Source organism: Canis lupus, chromosome 1 (assembly GCF_003254725.2).
Source record: "Canis lupus dingo isolate Sandy chromosome 1, ASM325472v2, whole genome shotgun sequence".
Lineage (NCBI taxonomy): Eukaryota > Metazoa > Chordata > Mammalia > Carnivora > Canidae > Canis > Canis lupus.
Window position 1 is genome coordinate 39,382,756 of NC_064243.1, and position 15,831 is coordinate 39,398,586.

The 15,831-nt window shown below is 40.9% G+C and overlaps 1 protein-coding gene and 1 pseudogene across 5 annotated transcripts in view; both read left to right on the forward strand.

Annotated features, from left to right (window-relative positions):
• SASH1 (SAM and SH3 domain containing 1) overlaps positions 1 to 15,831 on the forward strand; it is a 331,377-nt gene that overhangs the window by 248,886 nt on the left and 66,660 nt on the right. For 4 of the 5 annotated variants that reach the window (XM_049113617.1, XM_035708155.2, XM_035708154.2 and 1 more), the window contains exons 5-8: positions 4,391 to 4,431; positions 6,676 to 6,762; positions 8,962 to 9,015; positions 9,353 to 9,465. In XM_049113617.1, coding sequence (XP_048969574.1) covers positions 4,391 to 4,431; positions 6,676 to 6,762; positions 8,962 to 9,015; positions 9,353 to 9,465 — 295 coding nt within the window. The remainder of the gene's footprint in view (positions 1 to 4,390; positions 4,432 to 6,675; positions 6,763 to 8,961; positions 9,016 to 9,352; positions 9,466 to 15,831) is intronic. The other variant, XM_025422517.3, reaches the window with a different exon arrangement.
• On the forward strand, positions 11,028 to 12,846 carry LOC125755269 (lanosterol 14-alpha demethylase-like; annotated as a pseudogene).

Consider the following 15,831-nt stretch of genomic DNA (forward strand, 5'->3'; position numbering starts at 1 on the left):
GGTTAAGTGTTGGGATGCCATCCCTAAATTTTTTTTTAATCTGATTCATAAATTCTTTATTGAATTTTCTTAAATGAATTTGAGTTCAGGGAAGGCTGAAGTAGTTTAGGGATTGAGGAAAAATCACTTATACTTGGGATCTATTAGGTAAAAGGTACTTCTAAGATTGAATTCAGAGACAAAATGCAATACTCCTATTACTCAGTGCTTAAGTAGATGCTAATTACTGCGTCCTAATGATTCCTAGGCGTAGAAACCGGCAAGCAAACGGGGCTGAAGTTCCCATTCTTTTTACCCTGATGACAGTGAAAGTGATGGAGAGGGGCTGGCAAACCTGCTTCCAGCACAGCCATTCCTAGGCCTGCGGTGTCTGGCTGCAAGGTGCTATGAGGAGGAGGAGGCCTCTTTGGAATGGACTCCTGAGCATTAATTTCTCCCACCAGGAGATCAGTAAATGACCCTTTCCACCTGCTGCCATCCAAATTTGGAATTTGGTTACATCATGGATTTTTGCTCCTGCTGGATGAATCTTATAATCAGTCTCAAGGAGAAAGATGGCATTTCGCATCACTGCACTGCCAGCCTCTGTTTGCAGGGACGATTCACTGCATCCAAATTAAACTTCTTACGGTGTCATTTCCCACCTTTGCAAACTGATGAGTTGGGGAGCCTCACATTTAGGAAACACTGACATGCTGTTCTTTGGCCAGTATCTAGATTGTGAACTTGTGAAATGTTGGGGGAAAAAAAAAATCCCCATTTGTCCCCGCAAGATGAATAGAGGAGCTGCAGTGCCATCTGCTGGCCTCCAAGGGAAATGCAAACAATCGTTAGAAACCCCTCTTAAACGTAATGAAAAGATCCAAAGTGCAAACTAGATGGTGAATTTTATGTATGTGTGATTATTTGAAGAAAGTAGATAAAAAACCTTTAAAATTGTAAGCTAGAGTTTTATTTATTTATTTATTTATTTGGGTTTTTTTGTAAGCTAGCATTTTATAGAGGAAAACATATTTATATTTTGTGATAACTTTGTAATAGGGAGAACTTACCTTTTTATGCCTTGTGGGTTCTGGAGTATATTTATGGTAGAAGACATTCCCATTTGGCAGGAAGAATGAGAAATGAGTTGGAAAATAGAGGTTAGCTTTTGAATTCTTCAAGAATAGAATAGAAACAATTTTATATATATTTTATCTGGAGAGGAAGAGTCCAGTGTCTGGTAGGAAGACGGCTGGGCTGCCAGTGCCTGGGGAGAGCTCCTTGTTGGCTTCTAACCAGCTGATGGAACCTTGGACCACTCCTGTAGCTTCTGGAGGTCATTGTTCCCTATAAAATTGGAATTGGATTAAATGATGGGTACAGTTCCTTACAGCTGGTATTATTCTAATCAGCAAAGGACTGAAGAAAAGTAATTTTTTTAGGCCATTTCCCTCATGAAAACATTTCTTTTAGGAAAAGTGAAAGTTCACCTAAATATTTGTATTTTATTACATAGTTAAGTAGTTGATCAAGAGCTAGGGATGTTTGATGTCTTTGGTCCTTTAGCAATTAGGTCAAGACTCTCCACGTCCTTAGAGTGATTTTAAAAATAAATGTGGTGCTTCCTTTGCTGTGAGCAGTAAGGCAAAAGCTGTGGTTGGTGGTGCTGGAAGGTGGACCGATGCATATTATATATGACTTTGAGCTCAGAATGCAACAGAGTAAAATTTGAAAAAAAAATTAGAAACCCAGACTTTAGCTCAAATATTGTTTCTTTTTATTTTTTTAAGATTTATTTTTTTATTTTAGAGTGAGAGAGCATGGTGGGGGGGTGGTAGTTGAGGGGCAGAGGGAGAAGGAGAAACCCAAACAGACTCCACACTGAACATGGAGCCCAACTTGGGGCTCTATTTCATGACCCTGGGGTCACCACTTGAGCCAAAACCGAGTTGATTGCTTAACCGACTGCACCACCCATGCACCCCACAGTTAGTATTTCTTTAGAAGAATTCTCTGCTTTAATTCCCCAGCCAGCTAGCCAACTCTACAGTCTGCTCACACCTGCCATTTTGCCGGTCCGTACCACTGTGGGCTTGAGTGGTCTCCATGATGTGCTGCTGCTTCTCTCCTTCTTGTCCTGCTCCACCCCCAGCCCTGCCTTCCCCTTCCTCCTGCTGTTGCTTCTCCTTTTTTTAAGCTTTGCTTTTTTTTTTTTTAAGATTTTATTTATTTATTCATGAGAGACAGAGAGAGAGAGAGAGGCAGAGACACAGGCAGAGGGAGAAGCAGGCTCCATGCAGGGAGCCTGACATGGGAACTCTATCCCAGGTCTCCAGGATCAGATCCTGGGCTGAAGGCAGAGCTAAACCGCTGAGCCACAGGGGCTGCCCTGTTACTTCTCCCTTGAGTGCGCTTCTCCTTTGTTCATGTTTGTCGCCCTCCTTGCATCGTAAGTCCCATTTCTTTGTAATCATCCATATACCTGACTCATAATGGCACTCAATACATTTTTGCTGAATGAATTAAGAACTGAAATGGCTTTTTAAAATAAGTATATCTTTAGTCATTTTTTTCTATTTTTAAAAAATATTTATTTCCTTGAGAGAGAGTGTGAGAGCAAGCACAGAGGGAGAGGGAGAAGCAGACTCCCCACCGAGCAGGGAGCCTGATACGGGGCTTGATCCCAGAACCCAGAGATCATGACCTGAGTGAAAGCAGACACTCAAACAACTGAGCCACCCCGGCACCCCTGTCTTTAGTCATTTTCATTTTTGTATGGGTAGGAGGGCAGAGAATAGACCTTTGGAGCTATATCTTGGCAAAATACTACGAGACGGTAGATTTTCCTTACATTTTCTTTGTTCACTGCTAGTAGTGATGGGAAATAATGACTTCAGGTCTAGCGTTCATCCTCAGCAACTGAGATGCCTCCCCTGCTTCTAGTCTTAGTGCCTCCCCTCTCCCCTTATTGACAGTAGAGGTCTGGTAGATTTGTGCGCCAGTAAAAACCAGTTCTCTTCTCTCAGACTTTGCGTATGAGGGTGCTTGCAGGGCCTGGGCTTTTGGGTTCAATCAGGTAGCATCAGTGACCCTGCACTGAAGAGCACAGGCTTATCACAGGTGCACAGGTGGCTTTGCATAACAGAAAGCCCCTTCTTGCTTCCTCTGGTTGCCTTAAATTTTAGAGGTCCTATTTCACCTGTAGGGTACCCAGCAGGTCAGCATTTGCAGGTTCTTCTTCTCTTTCTCTGATCTCTTCAGTGCAACACAGTTCTGGCCTCCCAAGCTCTGTCGTCCCATGCATTCTTTAAATCAAGAATGCACTTTTGCCGGATGCCCCCTCTGTCCTCCCTGGAAGAGGAACGACGTGAGGATTCAGGTGTAAACACCCTGAGTATCTGTGCTTCTGTCCCAAAGCAGATTCCTTCTTCCCGGTTTTCCTTGTCAGCAGTGGACACCCAACTTAGCCTCTAGGCTTTGGATTGACCCAGTGAAAGACTGTGCTCCACCTCTACTCTGACCATTTTGAGAGTTAGTTTTGACTTTCTTTGTTTTCTTTCCTTCTTACCTGAAGTTGGTGTTTGTCTTTGTGTTTTCTAGGGAAACATTTAATTAATTTGGTTTTGGGTTGTGTTCGTGTTTCAAGTTATTTGGATTTGTCTGTATTTGTCACAAACTAGCAGCCAGAATAGGGTAGGGTATGGCCAAATTTGGTGCCCAGACATGCATTGATTAACTTGGACACATTTTAAAAAAACATTGAATTATTTGCCATTACTTACAAATGTGGAGCTATTTTTCTTTTGTTTTTTTGTTGTTGTTGTTGTTGTTTGTTTGTTTGTTTGTTTTTTAAAAAGCAGATTTCCTGGCTTCTCTTTGTATATAGGTAGCTCTAGCAAGGCAGATAGCATGCCTGTGGATTGTCAGCAATCCACTGCAGGAGCTGCATACCACCTGCCCCCTCAATTTGGAGCATCTTATTTCCTACACTTCTGCAGCTAACCACTATACTCACCTGCTGACCTCAGTGGCTGGCATTTGTGGTGCTGGGTCTCTATTCTTATCTGCTCTTTCCCACTTACACAAGAGACTTTTCGATGGCAATAACTTCACATGTGGTTAATAGTTCGCAGAAGTGGATCATCCGGTGATCATCCAGTGAAATTTGTTACCCTCATTTAATGGAGGTCTTACCCTGGAGTGAGTCTTCAGTAAATACTGACAAATGGTTCATGAGTATATTTCTAGAAAGGCAGCAGCTGGCTAGATAAGGCCAGTGGTAAATACCCTATCAGAATCTCCCTGGCTCTGCTAAGTGGTATTGATGCCAGGTCAGACTAGTTGGGAGTTTTTGTCCTCCCACAAAGGCAAGGCTTCCCTGGTAATCACACTTGTTTTTCTTTTCTAGGAACACTCTTCCTAAGTCCAACTCAGAGGACGGCTCTGTAGGTTAGTACTCCTTTTCTTGGTTTAATGCCTTAAAATTATCTTAATGCTTTATAGAACATATAAGTTGTGAAAAAGACAAAAACCACAAAGAATCTTTGCACCCAGAAAGAAACACTGTTAAGATTTTGATACCTACCTCTCCTCTCTTTTTTTTCCCACATGTATTTATGTGGCTCTTTTTTAAAAAACAGTTGGGATCATACTCTGCATATTATTTTATAAATTTTTTCAATAGAATGTGTGCTGAGCATTTTCCCACATTGATTACAGTAAAAATTTTTAAGTCTATAATATTCCATCATATTGGATGGGCCACAATTTAATCAACTGCCTCTTCTTTTGCTGGACATTTGTTTCTAATTTTTTGCTCTCAGAGAATTGATGCTATCCTAGAAATCCTTGAGCCTTTCTCTGATCATGGCCTTAGGATAAATCCTTTGATTTGGAACTTTTGAATCAAAGACTGCACAATTAAAGTGTTATATATTTCACGTTTCCTTGATTACAAAATCCCGCCTTGATTTAGTGACATCTTTTCTGTTCATGTCTGGCAGTTGGGCAAGGTTTGGGGATTAGGAGCATAAGTGCTCAAACCAGGTTTTGATTTGGATTTGAATCAGGATTCCAACTCAGTGGTTATGGCTTTGGGCAAGTCATTTGCCTCCAAAGCCTCAGTTTTGTCATCCACTAAATGGGAACAATAACGCATCCTGTTCGTTGCATGTATTAAGTGAGATAAGCCATTAGATAGCAAGGTGCCTGGGCATGGTAAGTGCCCAATGAATGTTCGCTACTATTTATTTTTTAGTTAGCACCTCCATTTCAGAAACGTTAAAATAGAGGAAAGTGAGGAGTATAGCTTCCAGCAAAAGAAATATGTTGCAATTATCCAAGAGAAAGGTGGAGTAAGTGATAATCCTACTTCTGCTTTCCCTTCTTATGGCTATTTGCTGCTGTGTTTAGCTGAAAAGCAGTAGGTGCCCTCACACTCCCCTGCAAGATTCTGAGTACATAGGAAGTCTCAGCGAAGCTGGGGTGGGCCTTATTCCAGAGCTCCGGGGCTTGTCAGCACTTAAATGAGGGCATCTTGTTTTGACACATGGTGCCTTTTTGAGCCTGGGAGCCCCGTGGACAGGAGTCTCCACGCGTCTGTGTTGTGCCGCATTGCCTGGCACCACCAGTCTAGACTGTGCAAACCCAACAGTGCCTTACACTCCTGGGTCCTGTTTTCCAGTGGCCACAGAGCAACCAGACACCAAATGGTGACAGTGACAAAGCTGCTGCTTTGAGTGTGCCACGTCTACATGAGAGCTGCTGCTGCGTTTCATTTTTAAATAAAGGGCTACTCGATTCTTTTATTTTACTTCCTCTCTTCCCTTCTTTTTGCCTTTTAGAAGGCATTAGATGTCAGCGATGATCAGAACCCTAGCAGACACTACAGGTGTCTAGCTATGGCAGTGAGCTTGTTTTCACCCGAAGACAAGTGAAACAGACTGTCCCCTGAACAGTCGGGGGAGGGAGGGTGATGGGAGAGACAAGGGGGCTCACTTGGGAGATGTCACAGCAGGCTAGCAGTCTGCTTTCCTTATCATCATACCTGTGTAAGCTGCAGGTAGTGGCTCACCAAGTAGCCCGAATGCCGGAGAGGTGGGCATGCCCTCTCTGCACCCTGCCTGTGCTAAAGCTGTCCCTGAGCAAGCCCGACACCCTAGGGAAACAGCTCCTGGGCTGGCTCCGTCGGCTGGCTGGTACACCCAGGACACACCAGCCATTCCGTCACCTTCTTTAAACCTGGCACGACAGCAGGCAATCAAGGGGAGGTCAGCCACAGGGGTAACGACAAAACAAAGTTCGCTTCTCAAAGTATCCTATCCGTGGTTTCGTTGGAATAATTGCGGCTGAGACCAGAGGGGGCGAGGCCACCGCAAGACTAGACGAGGCCAAATTAGACGTAGCAGTCAAACAACATCAAAGCGAATAGACGATTGTGTGTTTTGCCTTTTTTGATGTTTATTTCTCATCTTAACCCCCACTGCACCCTTACTGGCTGCTAGGAAATTTGCATTTCTTTTAAATGACTTTTTAGGCTATTTCCAAGTCTTTCACAAACAGAAAGAAGAAAACTTTTTTTGTGAAATCAAAGTATCCTTAGAAGCTTTGAATTGTAAAGAAGAGGCTACTTTTGTTATTAATGAATTTATTGCTTGTGCCTTTCTTTTTTTTTTTTTCCTTTCATTTTTAAAGGAAAAGGAGATTGGAAGAAGAAAAATAAGTACTTCTGGCAGAACTTCCGAAAGAACCAGAAAGGAATAATGAGACAGACGTCCAAAGGTACTGTGACACAGCTGGCAGACAGTAGGCTCCTTTAGCTCTCAGTGTTGAGAAGCCTGTGCCACTAATCCCACCGAAGGCAGCCAGTCGAATCTCCTGGCGTTCCTATCATGACTTTAAGACTTCATCCCAGTGGTGTTATTTGTTTTTGTTTTGTTTTGTTTTTTAATCAAAGAAAACCCAATGAGGAGAGTTGGCAGGTCCTCCTTTTTCATAGATCTGACGGCAAAGACCCAATCTTTTGTTTTCTCAGTCACACCAACCTCAGAAAGGTTGTTACTCGCCAAGATCTATCCTAAAAGGGTCTAGGAAGTCATAGCATTTGTTAGTTTTGGACTCATCCCCCTGTCCCGCCACTTGGGGCCTTTGCAATCGTCTGAACTTTTGATGCTTTTCTGTGGCAGGGACAGTTACAGGCTGTTGCCCCTGGAGACTCTGTCTAATGGTCTGACATCATGGGAATTTGCCCGGGCTGCTTTGTGCAGGGAGTCCTGCCCTTCTTTTGGCTGGGTCTTTGTTGTTGTTTATATAGTAAGTAAATATGTCATCCCTTCGAGGCCTAGTTATGTAATTTATGTTTCCCCAGTATTCAGAGAGGAAACAGCAACAAAGCTACTTCTCGATTCCAATCCAGCTGAATGAGGTTATCACGAGATGAAGATTTTTAGTCGCTCACCAGTGACGCTGTTTGTTTTCTTTCACAAAATTGTAGTGTCCTATCCTGTTCAGAATGCTTCTCCTGTTATTCATACATGTGGAAATGAGAAACGTGGACAAGGAGAGTGTGCGTGCTGGGACCCCAGCAACGTTCACTGGGGTTATTTCAGTTGTCCTGGTTTAAAGTTATGATTCTTAAGCATTCCCAGTTTTTTCCTTTTGGTACACAGCCAAGAGCACTTGTGATTCAAAGAAAATCTTGGATCCTAACAAAGTCTTTCTAAATATTAGAAAGAAAGGGAAGAAGAAAGAGAGAAAGGGATGGAGGGAAGAAGCCAACAGTTAACTGACTCATGTGGATTTTTTTTTTTTTTAAACCCAACCAGCTCCCCATCGCTCCCTCCACCCTCAGAGGTGACGCAGATAGTAAAATGAATCAAACCAGCAGGCTTGTCTCCTCACCCAGCACACACTATTATTCTTCCCAGACAAGTAGATGAGTGGCGAAGGAAACTTGAGTCTTATTTCTGGACTGATTGATTATAGAATGGAAATGAGATAGGGAAACACAGGGGAATATGAATTCTAGCGTAGGCCCTGACTTCAGTGGGTTCCTACAAGTCTGCAGCCAGACTCTTTTGCTGTCCTTCGGCACCAAGGGCAGATGTAGCCATGGCCAAGCATCCTAGTGACACCGACGCTGGTAAAGTATGTATGAGAAAGATAGGGCAGGAGAAAGATGAGGAACAAGAATGTGGGTTGATTCCCAGTCTGTGCATGACAGTCCACTTCCGTGGACGTATCCTTCCCTATGTGCTCACCAAAGGCACACAATGAATGTGGCTCACATATATTACAGACAACGGCAATCTGTTTGCTCTGCTGGAAAGCATTTTTGAAGGATCCTAGTAGGGGAATTCTCTTTTCCTCAGCAGTTCTGGTTGCCTTAAGTTTTGTTTTGTTTTTAGAGGAAAAGGGGGAGGGACAGAGGGAGAGAGAGAATCTTAAGCAGGTTCCATGCCCAGCCCAGAGCCTGACACGGAGCTTGATCTCATGACCCTGAGATGGTGACCTGAGCCAAAACCAAGAGTTGGACACTTAACTGACTGAGCCCCCAGTCAGTTGCCCAGGCACCCCCAGCTGCCTTCATTTTTGAATAGGAATTTGAGTTCCCCTCATAGTTCGGATACCTATTTATGGCAGAACTTTCAGATATATGTGTGTATATATATATGAACACACACAGCATATATGGCATATATCTTCAAATATGGCGTATGTGTATATATGCCAGAACTTCCCAATGTATATATGCCAAAACTTTCCTTCCTTCCAATGAACTCTAAATGCTTCTTACCTATCATTTTGTTTATTTGCACATATACTCTAAGGAACACCAAACAGCTTCTTAGGAATCTAGGATCTCACCAGCCTCCAGGTCTTGTTCTGCAGGTGACTCTGTGACCTTAAAGTTCTGTGTTTTGAAAAAGGGGTCCCTCCCACTCCTGAAAAAGATTTTTTTCTTGTTCATATTTGAAATAGAAGGACACAGAAGACCATCAGCCGAAGGAGCCTTGGAATGCTTGTCTGCTCTAGGTGGGTCTTTAAATTAGTCTGAAGTATCAGATTTCCTGTCAGCTTTCTTCCAAAACTCTTCCACTAGACCCTCCATCACAAAGGCTCTGATCATTTTGAAGGATTTGTTTCTATGGTAACATCCGTATGTTCTCAGAACCTATTTCTCAATAAGATGGGATCTTTGGCTTCCTGAAAAACAACCCATTACTGCTCCTGTTGCTTCATCGGTAACGTGCGATGCTGGACATTGCCCCTGAACTATCTCCTTCTCTAGTCCTGAATGATGACCTTTGAGGATTAGCATTCTGTTTTATCTTCCTTTTTTTCACTCCTGTCTTTTGTCTTCAATCTCTAGGAGAAGATGTGGGCTATGTTGCAAGTGAGATAACAATGAGTGATGAGGAACGGATTCAGCTGATGATGATGGTCAAGGAGAAGATGATCACTATTGAAGAAGCACTTGCAAGGGTAAGTGCATGGTTACTTGGTTTACATTTGTGAGCACTTGACCCTCTTACATGGAAAAATGTTTGGAGAGTCGCCATAGATTGTTTGTGTCCCCCCTGCCCCAATCCATGTATTAAATTCTAATGCCCAATGCAGTGTTACTTGGAGGTAAGGCCTTTGGAGATGCTTAGGTTTTAAAGGTGGAACCCTCGCAAATGGAATAAGTGAGCTTGTAAAAGAGGCCCCAGGGAGCTCCCACACCCCTTCTGCCACTGAGGACTCACCATGAGAAGATGGCAGTCAGTGAACCAGAAGCAGGTCCTCACCACACACTAAATCTTGCCAGCTCCTTGATCTTGGACTTCCCAGCCTCCAGAACTGTGGAATCTCTGTTGTTTATAAGCCATCCGGTCTATGGTAATGTGCTCTTGTGGACTAAAATGGGGACCTCAAGGCGTATAGAAACATTTTATTTGTTTGTTTGTTTGTTTATTTAAGATTTTATTTATTCATGAGAGAGAGAGAAAGAGAGAGGCAGAGACACAGGCAGAGGGAGAAGCAGGCTCCATGCAGGGAGCCCGACGTGGGGTCTCGATCCTGGGTCTCCAGGATCATGCCCTGGACTGAAGGCAGCACTAAACTGCTGAGCCACTGGGGCTGCCCAGGAACATATTATTTAAAGTAGTATTTTGATGATACTTTAGTGGTCATTGAATACCTATGTTATCAGATAAAATACTGATTCCATTCTATTTACTTAATATAAGCTTTCCATGTTGTGAGTTTTAAATTCCGTATTCAGTGACTACCGAATGAATGAACGGCAAATATTTTTGAGCTGTGGACCATGTTAATGAGGAAAATGACTCTCTGAATGCCATTGCAAAATACACAAGCCTTGTAAAAAGATTTATAAGAATATAATAATGATAAAAATTATCAAATAAAAAAGTTAAACTTATAGTACAACCATTGTAAACATCAGTTCTATAAAATGCTGTCACAGACTACACTTTGAATAATTTAAAATTTAAGCTTTAGGTATACCTTAAAATTTTGCTTGCTTTCCTTTCTAAGTAGGTATTCATCATAGCAAGTCATATTTCTTGCTCTCAGTTAAATCAATTACTAAAAGAAGCCTAATTAACCCTTAGGGCACTGGTATAGCGTTTATGATGGAGAGATAGCAATTATTAAGAGATTTCCTGCTTGGTTGTTGCCCAACAAACTGCCTGATGGATTCTTGGGTTTCCACTTAGAATAGCTGGTTTGGTTCTGTGTAGATGAGTCATAAATCAGGCTGGTTTAGAAACAAGTGAAAACTCTAAAATCCCTAAGGAATCATTGAATGAGTTATGACTTTACCATTAAATAGAATCTTAAAGATCTGAAACCTTGAAACCATGACAACAAGCACATTCAATTTAGTTTCATATACCTGACTCTAAACCTAGTTTAGAGTAGTTTAAGGAGCAAAAAGTTTAATTTATTCTTGAGACAACCTGAGAGGAATAAAGCACTTGATGGGAGTGAGAGATGGGACTGGGTTTAGTTGGAGGCCTGAGGGCCAAGGCCATCTCCAGATGCCCATCTACCCACTTCTCTTGCTCTGTCGACTTGAAGGAATAGAAATCATCTTGGCCCGCAGTGTCTCTGGTGGACCAAAGTAGTGCTGGGCCAGCCATGGAGCAGATGACAGGTGGCAGCCTCCTGTCCTTGTTGCTGATCCACCTTCTCTCTCAACCTGGTCTCCCTGCTCCATCACACCTTTGGCCACCTGGCCCAGCTGCCAGCAGAGACGAAAAGCCCACCATACATTTTCTCTCCAGTTCCATTTCTTGAACATGGCTTAGCATTTTGGGAGAAGTCCAGCTGAATGCCTATAAAATACATGTGAGGAACATGGACATGTATTTAGTTTTACTGTGGTAGGCAAGACGTGTACTTACCTTCTGGGGAGCGATGCATGCTGCTGCACTGCTTTTTTAAAAAGCACAGATGAAGATCAGAATGCAAAAGAAGTCTACAGTCATCTGACTATACTTGTGTTTGGGAAGAGAATTGCATGTGATGTACCTAACCCAGTTTTCATGAAACAGAAGAAAATATGAGAAGTGGCCTTAACATAGTTTTAGGTGGTAGCACATTCCTATAATTGAAAAGAAAGGAATATTTTCAAAGTTGGGGAGAAAAAAAATTAGCTTGAAGCTCCTTCTGAGTTGGTCATTTTTACAGCTAGCCATTATTCATACAGAAAGGAAATTAGAAGTTAACTCCACAAGAAGGTGGCACAGCCGTGTGTGCATTTGGGTGGAGGCTTTAATAGTGCAATCTGTCTATTCCCAGTGGGGCTGCCTTGCCTAGTTTTAGGACAGAGCTCATCAAGAGATCAAGAATATTTTCTGTAAGGCAATTCAGAAACACAGATTGAAGAACAAAATTGATTACATTCTCTAAACTCTACTAGATTCTACACACAAATATGGGTGTCCTTTGGCAGATGATGAAGTGGCAGGGAAGCCTTTTGGCCTGTTCTTGGCAGGGCAGCCTACATCTTCAGCTACTAGTGCCTAGATGGGCTGTTTCTTTGGCCAGAGACAAAACACTTCATGAAAAATGTTATTTAGAGCAGAAAACAGTCTGTGGAAAGGATCTTCCCCTTTTTTGACCAGCTCAGGGATCTAAATTTACTTGAATATACACACACACACACACACACACACACACTCGGGCTGCCCCCAGCAGGTAGATTTAAAGTCCCTTTTCACAGTATTCAACAAAGTGGTCTCGGGAAGCCTGGATGGTTCAGCGGTTTAGCACCACCTTCAGCCCAGGGCCTGATCCTGGAGACCTGGGATCGAGTTCCATCTCAGGCTCCCTGCATGGAGCCTGCTTCTCCCCCTGCCTGTGTCATCTCTCTCTCACTCCTCTCTGTGTCTCTCATGAATAAATAATGAACAGCTATTCACATTATAAACATTATGATTTAATGAAAAGAAGCACTTTTTAAAGAAGATATGTATTTGCAAATATTTGTAGTTTCCTCCAACTTCATTTATACTTAAGATTTATGTCTTTGTTTTCTCTACTTCATGGTAAAACGAATTTTCTAAAGGACATAGGCCTTTGTATTTTAAAACATTTATTAAGGATAATTTGTTCCAAGGCTAATGGATTACTGTATTTTATTGAATCATATATATATGATTTTATTGAATCATGTATGTATGTACACACACACACACACACATACATACACTCTTAAGACTTGGACCTCCTATAATGATCATGCTGAGAATGTCCTTCAGAACATCAGGTGTATGTTTTCCTGCTGTCAATCAGATACTTAAAGATCCACGGGTAGAACATCTGAACTTTACTCCTGACAGGACAACCCAGTAGCAGGAGAGAAATTTGCCTGTGTGCCTCTTGGAGCTGGGAGTATCCCTCAATACATCCTTGTATTGCAGAAAATTTTGTCTGATGTCAAAGATGATTTGGTCCATTGTGCTTTGTTTATATGAATTTCATCTCATTGATGGGTATTTTCCCTCTGGGAAGTGTACAGCCATGATTCACACACCTGAAAACCCAGTTATTGATACAAACAGAGATCAAAATGAAAAAGGCTACAAGGAATTAATATGTGAAACACTACCATAAGCTGCAAAAAAAAAAAAAAAGGCATCTGAAGGGAATGAACTTTACAAAACACCTCTGTATTTTCTTTGAGTGTGTAATTTAAAAAGACAACAGCTTGAAAAAAAGACAGCATAACTTAAGATTTTTATATTTTGTTAACTGAACAGTTTCATCAAATCTAATGGCATTTCACACATTTTCTAATAGTTTTATGATGGATACTTACTACATGTACTTTAAGGAAGTCAAGCTTATTAGTAAAAAAAAATTGTTTAGGGCGATTTAGGTCATTGGGATATTCTATGTAACACAATTTCCAAATGGTAATTTTAAGAGCATACATAGCTCTTGACAGGTAAGCTCAGGCAAGTAAGTTAGATCTTGGGCTAGTTCTGCAAGGTTTGGAAGACCTGTGAGATACTTGAAAGCCACAGGTTATTTATCTGGGTGATTTTTGTGGCGTATGAGTGAGGATGGGTGGGTAGGGAATAAACTCAGGTTTAAAGCTTTGGCTAAAAAAAATAAAATAAAAAAAAATAAAGCTTTGGCTAAAAGAGAACTCTACAGTTTTGGTATGACGGTGCTGAGTCGTGATGAAGCTATGTTGTAGAAAAATACGTCCTTTGACATTTTAACGGGAAATACTATCTCTAGGAAATTGAGGGGGATCTATGACCGTGATTTGATAATCATATTTCCTAAAATATAATTATGAATATAAAAGACTACTCATGTAACTTGATCTAATTACTAAATATTACATATTTATCCATCTGATAAATATATGTCTAGTTCCATAAGGTCATACCTGTGTGAAAGTCCAAAATAAAGTCAATTAAAGTTTTTTTTTAGTTTTAGTTTTAGTTTTTTAAAGGTACTTGATGATTGTCACTGACTTGACTGCTGCTAAGTGAGGGAAGGGAGCAGGAGAGCCAGAGGAAAAAGCTGGACAGAGATGCAATTTAAGGAGAAATCTAGCCTTAGGCTGATCCCATAGGGAGTAGGAAGCTCTGAAAGGTGAATTGAACTGTAGAGTTGTCCTGCCAGAGAAAAAGAAGCTTAAAGCTGATTGAGGAGGAGGAGGCAGCTGTCTAGGCATCTCTGGAAAACAACTGTCAACCATGGATAGTTCTCCAGAGCAGGGTGTAGCCCAAATGCACAGTCACTGGGCACTTGGTGAACAGTTTTGTGAACGGAGTCTGAGCATCTGGTATAGCAGAGTACATGATTAGGAACTGGAAACCTATGTGTATTATTAAATTGTTTTCCTTACAGCAGCTACTGTGCATTAATCACAGAGATTTGGACAACTAGAGAGGCTCATGGAGAGAGTCCATAGGAGAACAATGAAATGATTGTCGTTTTTTGTTTTTTTTTTAAATAGGCCCATGGGTGAAAATTGGAAAGGATTTAATCTCAGAGAAGAAACAGAAAAGAACTTAATCACTATCTTCAAGTATATGAAGGATTATTAAACAACATATCTTCAGGATATACTGAAGAGTGTTTTATTTTGTTTTAATCTCTACTGAGGACAAAATAAAAGGAAATGATTTTAACTTGGAGCTGGAGGGGATTTAGATTAGATATAGTACAAATGTTCTTTTCTTGTATAAATGGGAAACATTTTAGGATCTCATTCAAAGGTCTTTAAAATAGAGTAAGCATTAACCTACTAAGGATGGCCATCCCTCCAGGAATCCTGTCCTAGACTTAAAAGTATGAGAAAACTATGAGACTAGAGAAAATAGGATGTGGAAAGAGTATTTCTTCCTGAGACACACACACACACACACACACACACACACACACACTTTAAAACTTCTGTCATTGTTTTAAAGCTGTACATTTGCTTTAAAAGATCTAAGTTCTCAAATGAAATCATCAACTGTCTTTCTTCCATGAAATTATATTTAAGTAAAAGCTTCTTTAGAAGCAAAGTAGAATATAAAAATATAATTATATAAATAATAACTAGGTTGGATTTTTTTCCCTGTAAAATGCACTTAAACCTCTTTTTAGAGATCCTGTTTTATAACTTGAAAACATAAAATTAAAAAAAAACATAAAATTTTTAAAATAGAAAATTAAGAAAAAAAGTAAATTTGGGTAGAACACAAATTTGAATCTCTCTCTGAGGAAGCACACATATTCTTAGACCCCAGAGTAAATGAAGGACATGGACAGATAAAAGAAGAAAAACATTAAATCTGTTATGATTGACTAATTAGGAATTTATTTTGTTTTCATTGAAGATGAAGCTTATTTAGTGACTGCTAGGAGTTGGGCCTAAGGTTGAATATAAATGTATGCTAGAGACTCAGAGAAAACAAATGATAACCCTGTTTTTCAGCTGGCAGCTATTTCAGTCATGCAGGGAGAATGTAGCATTTCAGAAACCATTATATTTGGAAGGAAAGGGCATTCTCATACATAACTTTATTTATTTATTTATTTATTTACTTACTTATTTATATTTTTTATTTTTTAAATATTTTATTTACTCATAGAGACACACAGAGAGAGAGGCAGAGACACAGGCAGAGGGAGAAGCAGGCTCCATGCAGAGAGCCTGAGGTGGAACTCAATCCTGGGACTCCAGGATCCATGCCCCCAGCTGCAGGTGGCGCTAAACTGCTGCGCCACTGCCACCGGGGCCGCCCTCTCATACATAACTTAAATGTACGATTAAGATTAGAACAATGTTAATGCCCCTAGTGCACTGGAAAGATTAAAATGAAATTA